General features: G+C 43.0%; 1 protein-coding gene across 1 annotated transcript in view; it reads right to left on the reverse strand.

The window, feature by feature from the left end:
- LOC311124021 (kinesin-like protein KIF1A) overlaps positions 1–9,553 on the reverse strand; it is a gene marked incomplete at its 5' end in the record, with an annotated part of 71,424 nt that extends 61,871 nt beyond the window's left edge. Inside the window, 2 exons of the mRNA XM_084198241.1 lie at positions 4,078–4,386; positions 9,416–9,553. Coding sequence (XP_084054367.1) covers positions 4,078–4,386; positions 9,416–9,553 — 447 coding nt within the window. The remainder of the gene's footprint in view (positions 1–4,077; positions 4,387–9,415) is intronic.
- Positions 9,554–12,394: the final 2,841 nt, after the last annotated feature.

The raw sequence follows: 12,394 nt of genomic DNA on the forward strand, positions 1-12,394 counted from the left end.
AGATTTTTTTTACTGTCAGGTTTTGAACAATATAAAAAACCTTCCATCTTTGGAGTATGACAGTTAAATAAGAAGCCTAATTTATGAAAAGAGCAGTGTGGCTGGTAGTTACCAACGACGACACTTCTCCCTCAGAACCCAGGCAAGGAGCGGTGTCTGAAGTTGGAGTGCCTCTGATGGCCTGATTCATGAAAGGGCTTCTAGAGAGCTGGTAGTGAGCTGGTAGGGAGCTGACAGGGAGCTGGCAGGGAGATGGCAGGGAGCTGGTAGGGAGCTGGCAGGGAGCTGGCAGGGAGCTGGCAGGGAGCTGGTAGGGAGCTGGCAAGGAGCTGGCAGGGAGCTGGTAGGATGCTGGTAGGGAGCTGGTAGGGAGCTGGTAGGGAGCTGGTAGGGAGCTGGTAGGGAGCTGGTAGGGAGCTGGTAGGATGTTGGTAGGGAGCTGGTAGGGAGCTGGTACGTTGCTGGTAGGGAGCTGGGAGGGAGCTGGTAGGATGCTGGTAGGGAGCTGGTAGGGAGCTGGCAGGGAGCTGGTAGGGAGCTGGTAGGGAGCTGGTAGGGAGCTGGTAGGGAGCTGGTACAGTGCTGGTAGGGAGCTGGTAGGGAGCTGGTAGGATGCTGGTAGGGAGCTGGTAGGGAGCTGGTAGGGAGCTGGTAGGATGTTGGTAGGGAGCTGGTAGGGAGCTGGTAGGGAGCTGGTAGGATGCTGGTAGGGAGCTGGTAGGGAGCTGGTAGGATGCTGGTAGGGAGCTGGTAGGGAGCTGGTAGGATGCTGGTAGGGAGCTGGTAGGGAGCTGGTAGGATGCTGGTAGGGAGCTGGGAGGGAGCTGGTAGGGAGCTGGGAGGGAGCTGGTAGGGAGCTGGTAGGGAGCTGGTACGTTGCTGGTAGGGAGCTGGGAGGGAGCTGGTAGGGAGCTGGGAGGGAGCTGGTAGGGAGCTGGGAGGGAGCTGGTAGGGAGCTGGTAGGGAGCTGGTAGGGAGCTGGTACAGTGCTGGTAGGGAGCTGGGAGGGAGCTGGTAGGGTCTAGAGTGCCTTGCAAAAGTATTCATCCCCCTTGGCGTTTTTCCTATTTTGTTGCATTACAACCTGTAATTGAAATTGATTTGGATTTCATGTAATGGACATACACAAAATAGTACAAATTGGTGAAGTGAAATGAAAAAAATAACTTGTTTCAAAATTTTCAAAAATAATAATAATGGAAAAGTGGTGCGTGCATATGTATTCACCCCCTTTGCTATGAAGCCCCTAAATAAGATCTGGTGCAACCAATTACCTTCAGAAGTCACATAATTAGTTAAATAAAGTCCACCTGTGTGCAGTCTAAGTGTCACATGATCTCAGTATATATACACCTGTTCTGAAAGTCCCCAGAGTCTGCAACGCCACTAAGCAAGGGGCACCACCAAGCAAGCGGCGCCATGAAGACCAAGGAGGTCTCCAAATAGGTCAGGGACAATGTTGTGGAGAAGTACAGATCAGGTTTGGGTTATAAAAAAATATCAGAAACTTTGAACATCCCACGAAGCACCATTAAATCCATTATTAAAACATTTGTGGAGATTGGAGCATCTGTCCATAGGACCACTTTAAGCCATACACTCCACAGAGCTGGGCTTTATGGAAGAGTGGCCAGAAAAAAGCCATTGCTTAAAGAAAAAAATAAGCAAATTAATTTGGTGTTCGCCAAAAGCCATGTGGGAGACTCCCCAAACATATGGAAGAAGGTACTCTGGTCAGATGAGACTAAAATTGAGCTTTTTGGCCATCAAGGAAAACGCTATGTCTGGCGCAAACCCAACACCTCTCATCACCCCGAGAACACCATCCCCACAGTGAAGCATGGTGGTGTCAGCATCATGCTGTGGGGATGTTTTTCATCGGCAGGGACTGGGAAACTGGGAAATTCTTGAGGGAAACCTGTTTCAGTCTTCCAGAGATTTGAGACTGGGACGGAGGTTCACCTTCCAGCAGGACAATGACCCTAAGCATACTGCTAAAGCAACACTCGAGTGGCTTAAGGGGAAACATTTAAATGTCTTGGAATGGCCTAATCAAAAGCCAGACCTCAATCCAATTGAGAATCTGTGGTATGTCTTAAAGATTGCTGTACACCAGCAGAACCCATCCAACTTGAAGGAGCTGGAGCAGTTTTGCCTTGAAGAATGGGCAGAAATCCCAGTGGCTAGATGTGCCAAGCTTATAGTGACATACCGCAAGAGACTTGCAGCTGTAATTGCTGCAAAAGGTGGCTCTACAAAGTATTGACTTTGGGGGGGGGGGGGGGGGGGGTGAATAGTTATGCACGCTCAAGTTTTCTGTTTCACCCCAAAAAATATTTTGCATCTTCAAAGTGGTAGGCATGTTGTGTAAATCAAATGATACAAACCCCCCAAAAAATCAATTTTAATTCCAGGTTGTAAGGCAATAGGAAAAATGCCAAGGGGGGTGAATACTTACACAAGCCACTGTACCTCAGAGCTCATAGGGACTAAGACTAAGGGGGCTTTCACACCGAAATGGTTTGATGCTGTTTTTCCGAACTCTGGTGAGTTTACCCCCTTATTTGGGTTCACTTGGACTGGTGTGAACACTATCCGCACTCGGGAGCACACTAAAAAACACACGCGGTTCGCTCAAAAAGGGTTGTCTGATTCAGTTCGTACTGAGGTGCGCTTCGCTGCAGGTGAGAACGCAGTCCGGGCCCAAACACAGCAATAATAACTAGAGTCACACAGTATTATTGGTTGCATCATAACTTGATATCTCTGATTATGTGAGTATAGCATCAGATATGGGTTGCTTCATGATAATCCAGCCCGGTAAACCGATGACCATAGATGGATTTAACTTCAGCAATTTTTTGTCCAATAAACAAAATTACTTGCATGGAAACCTGCGTTGTTTCCTTTTCTTTTTAGATTACTATTATTATTATTTTTTACATTTGGCAACGTGAAACCAACCAAACTAAAATAAAAAATAAATATAGAATGTAATAATGGAACTTAATGGAGCTGCGATTAGAACTACAGCTCAGAACTATGTGTGAAAACACCCTGAGAGAGCTGAGGCAAGGTCTGGAGCTAGCAGCTAGCATAGAAGAGCTGGAGATATACGTCAGGGAGGGCCTTATATAGTTATAAGGGAGGGAGTTGCCTCTGATTAAAGGGTAGTGTGGCTGGTAGTTAGCAGTGACATCTATCCCCCCCCCCCAGACCCGACAGAGGCTAAGAGCTGAGGAAAGGATGTTTGACTGGAGCACAGGCTTTATGGCCATTGGTGGAGTTACAGTGTAATGGGAGTGCCTCAGATGTGGACACATGAAAAGGGGGACTGAACGAGAGGCAGGGGACCTTGGGTAATTCAGTATTGTTTCTGATCTCTGTATTGGATGGACCCAACCAAAATGATGTCACTCCCAATAATGTGTTCTCATGCTACAGCTGCAGATGCCTCTCTGGAAAATACTGCCCTTCCAGATGCAATGAACATGCTAACTTGTAAAAGCAAACATAGGTCAATGTGGACGTGTGTAGTTTGGTTGCCAAACAACGACAGAACCTCTATCCAGTGTTTTTTTATTATTTTTAAACATTTATTATTATTTTTTATATATATATTATTTTTTAATTATAATTTGTTTATTTTTATTTTTATTTTTATTTATTTTTTTGGGGGGGGGGATGGATCAGCTTAATATTGCAGATAGATTGTATCTTCTATCAATGTAATTGTCTGCATCACTTCCAATCCCCCATGTTTTTTATATATATACTCCCCTTTATTACTTTTCAACCCCGCCATCCTTTCCCTACTTGGAGTAAATTAGTAAACAACAACCTCTATCCAGTGTTAATATTGTTGTTAAATCCTAATTTCCTGTGGTGTGTGTGTGTGTGTGTGTGTGTGTGTATGCAGGTGTGTGCGTGCATTTGTTCGTTTCCCATTTTGTAGGTGTTGTGCATGTGTGTGCGCGCGTTAGTGTGTGTGTTCCCTCGGGCAGCAGAGAGAACCAGAGTGTCTCAGTGTGAAAGAGCTAGTTTCCACCCCCAGCATGCTCCTGAAACCTCACCAACCTTCCCACTACACTGAATAACGGAGAGCGGTCATAAAAGGGATCCAGGCCTTCGCTGGAGCCGCCTCGGCACAGCTCTCCCTCATCATCATCATCATCATCATCATCATCATCATCATCCCCGAGCTCCGAGCACGGGTCGTCCAAAAAGATATCATCGTCCAGATCCTCCAAAGCCTCCAACTCCTCCTCCCCTCCTCGCCCTTCCGGCCGAGCGTCAGCCAGCTCAGTTAGCTCGGAGGTGGAGAGGGTGGGGGAGGGAGTGGGATCACTCATGCGCTCGCTCATGCACACGTTGAAAAGGGGGTTGCTGGTAGGGGGGGGGGGGGGGGGGTGCAGCCAGAAACATGGGAAGTAAGTTAGAAAGTGGACTAAAACAGATAGAAACACACTGGTAGGTCTAGATGGAGGAATAGGTAGGTGAGCAGTTCAGCTGTAGAAAACCTCGGTCATGTTCACCAGGCACGAAATGGAAGAAAAATGGTCCGAAACGGAAAGGAAACAAAGAGTTACAATGTGAACGTTTTCGCTACAGTGTGCCCTTAATGAACATGACCAATGGGTCCCTTCAGGTTCATATGGAAGACTGGTTGATCTACTAAATGCATCTATCAATGACTGCTAGAGGAGAGGTTCAAATCTAATCAAATTGTATTTGTGACATGCGCCGAATACAACAGGTGTAGACCTTACCGTGAAATGCTTACTTACAAGCCTTTAACAAACAATGCAGTTCAAGAAATAGAGTTTAAATAAACTAAAGTAAAAAAAAAAAAGTAACACAATAAAATAACAACAATGAGGCTATATACAGGGGGTACTGGTACCGAGTCAATGTGCGGGGGTACAGGTTAGTCGAGGTAATTTGTACATGTAGGGAGGGGTAAGGTGACTATACATAGATAATAAACAGAGAGTAGCAGCAGTGTAAAAATGGGGCGGCAGGTAGCTTAGTGGTTAAGAGCGTTGTGCCAGTAACCGAAAGGTCACTGGTTCTAATCCCTGAGCCGACTAGGTGAAAAATCTGTCGATGTGCCCTTGAGCAAGGCACTTAACCCTAATTGCTCCTGTAAGTTGCTCTGGATAAGAGAGTCTGTTCAATTACTAAAATGTAAAAACAAAGGGGGGGAGGGGAAGCTGTTCAGGACCTAGACTTGGTGCTCCGGTACCGTTTGCCGTGCGGTAGCAGAGAGAACAGTCTATGACTTGGGTGACTGGAGTCTTTGACAATTTTTGGGGCCTTCCTCTGACACCACCTAGCATATACAGTACCAGTCAACAGCTTGGACACACCTACTCATTCAACGTTTTTTCTTTATTTTTACTATTTTTTACATTGTAGAATACTAGTGAAGACATCAAAACTATGAAATAACACATATGGAATCATGTAGTAACAAAAAAGGGTTTAAACCAATCTAAATATATTTTGTAATTGAGATTCTTCAAATAGTCACCCTTTGCCTTGATGACAGCTTTGCACACTCCTGGCATTCTCTCAACCAGCTTCATGAGGAAGTCACCTGGAATACATTTCAATTTACAGGTGTGCCTTCCTAAAAGTTAATTTGTGGAATTTCTTTCCTTCTTAATGCGTTTGAGCCAATCAGTTGTGTTGTGACAATGTATGAAAAAAATGTACGCACTCACTAACTGTAAGTCGCTCTGGATAAGAGCGTCTGCTAAATGACTAAAATGTAAAATGTAAAATGTAGGGGGGGTATACAGAAGACAGCCCTAATTGGTAAAAGACCAAGTCCATATCATGGCAAGAACAGCAAAGATAAGCAAAGAGAAACGACAGTCCATCATTACTTTAAGACATGAAGGTTAGTCAATACAAGAACTTTGAACGTTTCTTCAAGTGCAGTTGCAAAAATCATCAAGCACTATGATGAAACTGGCTCTCATGAGGACCGCGACAGGAAAGGAAGACCCAGAGTTACCTCTGATGCAGAGGATAAGTTCATTAGAGTTAACTGCACCTCAGATTGCAGCCCAAATAAATGCTTCACAGATTTCAAGTAACAGACACATCTCAACATCAACTGTTCAGAGGAGACTGTGTGAATCAGGCCTTCATGGTCGAATTGCTGCAAAGAAACAACTACTAAAGGACACCAATAAGAAGAAGAGACTTGCTTGGGCCAAGAAACACAAGCAATGGACATTAGACCGGTGGACATTTGTCCTTTGTTCTGGAGTCCAAATTGGAGATTTTTGGTTCCAACCACCGTGTCTTTGTGAGACGCAGTGTGGGTGAATGGATGATCTCTGCATGTGTATTTCCCACCGTAAAGCATTGAGGAGGAGGTGTTATTGTGTGGGGGTGCTTTGCTGGTGACACTGTCTGTGATTTATTTAGAATTCAAGACACACTTAACCAGCATGGCTACCACAGCATTCTGCAGCGATACGCCATCCCATCTGGTTTGGGCTTAGTGTGACTATCATAGTTTTTTCAACAGGACAATGACCCAACACACCTCCAGGCTGTGTAAGGGCTATTTTACCAAGAAGGAGAGTAATGAAGTGCTGCATCAGATGACCTGGCCTCCACAATCCCCCCGACCTCAACCCAATTGAGATGGTTTGGGATGAATCGGACCGCAGAGTGAAGGAAAAACAGCCAACAAGTGCTCAGCATATGTGGGAACTCCTTCAAGACTGTTGGAAAAGCATTCCAGGTGAAGCTGGTTGAGAGAATGCCAAGAGTCTGCAAAGTTGTCATCAAGGCAAAGGGTGGCTATTTGAAGAATCTCCAATGTAACATATATTTTGATTTGTTTAACACTTTTTTGGTTACTACATGATTCCATATGTGTTATTTCATAGTTCTGATGTCTTCACTATTATTCTACAATGTAACAAATAGTACAAATAAAGAAAAACTATTAAATGAGTAGGTGTGTCCAAACTTTGACTGGAACTGTAGGTCCTGGATGGCAGGAAGCTTGGCCCCAGTGATGTACTTGGACGTACGCACTACCCTTCCCTGTTTCCTTTATGCTGTTCTATAGAACCATGGACTGTGAACCTGCTGGGGTTGATGTGAACCATGGACTATGTACCTGCTGGGGTTAATGTGTGATGAGATCTTCACTAGTGTACCTCTGCCACGGTAGTGTTTTGGTAGTGTTCTGGTAGTGTTCTGGTAGTGCTCTGGTAGTGTTCTGGTAGTGTTCTGGTAGTATCATGGTAGTGTTTTGGTAGTGTTCTGGTAGTATTATGGTAGTGTTTTGGTAGTGTTCTGGTATTGTTCTGGTAGTGTTCTGGTAGTATCATGGTAGTATTATGGTAGTGTTCTGGTAGTATCATGGTAGTATTATGGTAGTGTTTTGGTAGTGTTCTGGTAGTGTTCTGGTAGTGTTCTGGTAGTATCATGGTAGTATTATGGTAGTGTTCTGGTAGTGTTCTGGTAGTATTATGGTAGTATTATGGTAGTGTTCTGGTAGTATCATGGTAGTATTATGGTAGTGTTCTGGTAGTATCATGGTAGTATTATGGTAGTGTTTTGTTAGTGTTCTGGTAGTGTTCTGGTAGTGTTCTGGTAGTATCATGGTAGTATTATGGTAGTGTTCTGGTAGTGTTCTGGTAGTATTATGGTAGTATTATGGTAGTGTTCTGGTAGTGTTCTGGTAGTATTATGGTAGTATTATGGTAGTGTTCTGGTAGTATTATGGTAGTATTATGGTAGTGTTCTGGTAGTATCATGGTAGTATTATGGTAGTGATTTGGTAGTGTTCTGGTATTATTATGGTAGTATTATGGTAGTGTTCTGATAGTATTATGGTAGTGTTCTGGTAGTATCATGGTTGTATTATGGTAGTATTATGGTAGTGTTCTGGTAGTATTATGGTAGTATTATGGTAGTATCATGGTAGTGTTCTGATAGTATTATGGTAGTGTTCTGGTAATGTTCTGGTAGTATTATGGTAGTATTACGGTAGTGTTCTGGTAGTATTATGGACGTATTATGGAAGTATTATGGTAGTATTATGGTAGTATTATGGTAGTGTTCTGGTAGTATCATGGTAGTATTATGGTAGTGTTTTGTTAGTGTTCTGGTAGTGTTCTGGTAGTGTTATGGTAGTGTTCTGGTAGTATCATGGTAGTGTTTTGGTAGTATCATGGTAGTATTATGGTAGTATCATGGTAGTGTTCTGGTAGTGTTTTGGTAGTGTTCTGGCAGTATTAATGTAGTGTTCTGGTAGTATCATGGTAGTGTTATTGTAGTGTTCTGGTAGTATCATGGTAGTGTTTTGGTAGTATTATGGTAGTATCATGGTAGTATCATGGTAGTGTTCTGGTAGTATTATGGTAGTATCATGGTATAATTATGGTAGTATCATGGTAGTGTTTTGGTAGTGTTCTGGTAGTGTTCTGATAGTGTTCTGGTAGAGTTCTGGTAGTGTTCTGGTAGTATTATGGTAGTATCATGGTAGTATTATGATAGTATCATGGTAGTATTATGGTAGTATTATGGTAGTATCATGGTAGTGTTCTGGTAGTGTTTTGGTAGTGTTCTGGCAGTATTAATGTAGTGTTCTGGTAGTATCATGGTAGTGTTATTGTAGTGTTCTGGTAGTATCATGGTAGTGTTTTGGTAGTATTATGGTAGTATCATGGTAGTATCATGGTAGTGTTCTGGTAGTATTATGGTAGTATCATGGTATAATTATGGTAGTATCATGGTAGTGTTTTGGTAGTGTTCTGGTAGTGTTCTGATAGTGTTCTGGTAGAGTTCTGGTAGTGTTCTGGTAGTATTATGGTAGTATCATGGTAGTATTATGATAGTATCATGGTAGTATTATGGTAGTATTATGGTAGTATTATGGTAGTATCATGGTAGTATCATGGTAGTATTATGATAGTATCATGGTAGTGTTTTGGTATTGTTATGGTAGTGTTCTGGTAGTGTTTTGGTAGTGTTATGGTAGTGTTATGGTAGTATCATGGTAGTATCATGGTAGTGTTCTGGTAGTATTATGGTAGTATCATGGTAGTGTTCTGGTAGTATTCTGGTAGTATTCTGGTAGTATCATGGTAGTATCATGGTAGTGTTCTGGTAGTATTATGGTAGTGTTCTGGTAAAGTTCTGGTAGTGTTTTGGTAGTGTTCTGGTAGTATTATGGTAGTATCATGGTAGTGTTTTTGTAGTGTTCTGGTAGTATTATGGTAGTATCATGGTAGTGTTCTGGTAGTGTTCTGGTAATATCATGGTAGTGTTCTGGTAGTGTTCTGGTAGTATTCTGGTAGTATCATGGTAGTATTATGGTAGTGTTCTGGTAGTGTTGTCTGTCTGACCATTGCTTTGACCAGGTAGTCATGTACTGTACCTGCCGACCAGACGGAACCAGGGGAAGCGGTCGTAGAAGGGGTCTCCTCCCGTCATGACGTTCTCACAGTCTTCTATGGTGCTGTTGGGAACCTCCGCTGCTCTGTCATACATCTCTCTCATCAGGTCCAGACGCTGCCTGCAGGGGGCACCAGAGAGCAACACAGGACAACAGAATAAACATAGACAGATGGAGATGGATGTAGATAGATAGATAGATAGAGAGAGAGAGAGAGAGAGAGAGAGAGAGAGAGAGAGAGAGAGAGAGAGAGAGAGAGAGAGAGAGAGAGAGACAGAGAGAGAGAGAGAGAGAGAGAGAGACAGAGAGAGAGAGAGAGAGAGACAGAGAGAGAGAATGATACATTCATATACATATATTAAGATACATCTGAGAGAGATCTATATGATCTTTAAGACTATGCTTCTATAACATATAGTGCAGATTATTGTAACATATACACATTTGTCATTTCTGAGATATGTAATCATATTATTTCACAAATGTTCACAATGTGCGTGTCTCTCCATGGATCACACAGCAAATTCTGTTTGAAAAAGACACAATGTGGTGTGTCCCAGGGCATTGTAGTGGGACCACTATGTTACAGTACTAAATAGACTGGGATTAGACCTAGTGCAGGCTACATGTTACAGGACTAAATAGACTGGGATTAGACCTAGTGCAGGCTACATGTTACAGGACTAAATAGACTGGGATTAGACCTAGTGCAGGCTACATGTTACAGGACTAAATAGACTGGGATTAGACCTAGTGCAGGCTACATGTTACAGGACTAAATAGACTGGGATTAGACCTAGTGCAGGCTACATGTTACAGGACTAAATAGACTGGGATTAGACCTAGTGCAGGCTACATGTTACAGTACTAAATAGACTGGGATTAGACCTAGTGCAGGCTACATGTTACAGTACTAAATAGACTGGGATTAGACCTAGTGCAGGCTACATGTTACAGTACTAAATAGACTGGGATTAGACCTAGTGCAGGCTACATGTTACAGGACTAAATAGACTGGGATTAGACCTAGTGCAGGCTACATGTTACAGGACTAAATAGACTGGGATTAGACCTAGTGCAGGCTACATGTTACAGGACTAAATAGACTGGGATTAGACCTAGTGCAGGCTACATGTTACAGGACTAAATAGACTGGGATTAGACCTAGTGCAGGCTACATGTTACAGGACTAAATAGACTGGGATTAGACCTAGTGCAGGCTACATGTTACAGTACTAAATAGACTGGGATTAGACCTAGTGCAGGCTACATGTTACAGGACTAAATAGACTGGGATTAGACCTAGTGCAGGCTACATGTTACAGTACTAAATAGACTGGGATTAGACCTAGTGCAGGCTACATGTTACAGGACTAAATAGACTGGGATTAGACCTAGTGCAGGCTACATGTTACAGTACTAAATAGACTGGGATTAGACCTAGTGCAGGCTACATGTTACAGGACTAAATAGACTGGGATTAGACCTAGTGCAGGCTACATGTTACAGGACTAAATAGACTGGGATTAGACCTAGTGCAGGCTACAGGTTACAGGACTAAATAGACTGGGATTAGACCTAGTGCAGGCTACAGGTTACAGTACTAAATAGACTGGGATTAGACCTAGTGCAGGCTACATGTTACAGGACTAAATAGACTGGGATTAGACCTAGTGCAGGCTACATGTTACAGTACTAAATAGACTGGGATTAGACCTAGTGCAGGCTACATGTTACAGGACTAAATAGACTGGGATTAGACCTAGTGCAGGCTACATGTTACAGTACTAAATAGACTGGGATTAGACCTAGTGCAGGCTACATGTTACAGTACTAAATAGACTGGGATTAGACCTAGTGCAGGCTACATGTTACAGGACTAAATAGACTGGGATTAGACCTAGTGCAGGCTACATGTTACAGTACTAAATAGACTGGGATTAGACCTAGTGCAGGCTACATGTTACAGTACTAAATAGACTGGGATTAGACCTAGTGCAGGCTACATGTTACAGTACTAAATAGACTGGGATTAGACCTAGTGCAGGCTACATGTTACAGTACTAAATAGACTGGGATTAGACCTAGTGCAGGCTACATGTTACAGTACTAAATAGACTGGGATTAGACCTAGTGCAGGCTACATGTTACAGTACTAAATAGACTGGGATTAGACCTAGTGCAGGCTACATGTTACAGTACTAAATAGACTGGGATTAGACCTAGTGCAGGCTACATGTTACAGTACTAAATAGACTGGGATTAGACCTAGTGCAGGCTACATGTTACAGGACTAAATAGACTGGGATTAGACCTAGTGCAGGCTACATGTTACAGGACTAAATAGACTGGGATTAGACCTAGTGCAGGCTACATGTTACAGTACTAAATAGACTGGGATTAGACCTAGTGCAGGCTACATGTTACAGTACTAAATAGACTGGGATTAGACCTAGTGCAGGCTACATGTTATAAATAGACTGGGATTAGACCTAGTGCAGGCTACATGTTACAGGACTAAATAGACTGGGATTAGACCTAGTGCAGGCTACATGTTACAGTACTAAATAGACTGGGATTAGACCTAGTGCAGGCTACATGTTACAGGACTAAATAGACTGGGATTAGACCTAGTGCAGGCTACATGTTACAGTACTAAATAGACTGGGATTAGACCTAGTGCAGGCTACATGTTACAGGACTAAATAGACTGGGATTAGACCTAGTGCAGGCTACATGTTACAGTACTAAATAGACTGGGATTAGACCTAGTGCAGGCTACATGTTACAGGACTAAATAGACTGGGATTAGACCTAGTGCAGGCTACATGTTACAGTACTAAATAGACTGGGATTAGACCTAGTGCAGGCTACATGTTACAGGACTAAATAGACTGGGATTAGACCTAGTGCAGGCTACATGTTACAGTACTAAATAGACTGGGATTAGACCTAGTGCAG

Source organism: Coregonus lavaretus, assembly GCF_964263955.1.
Source record: "Coregonus lavaretus genome assembly, contig: HAP1_SCAFFOLD_1363, whole genome shotgun sequence".
Classification (NCBI taxonomy): Eukaryota; Metazoa; Chordata; class Actinopteri; order Salmoniformes; family Salmonidae; genus Coregonus; species Coregonus lavaretus.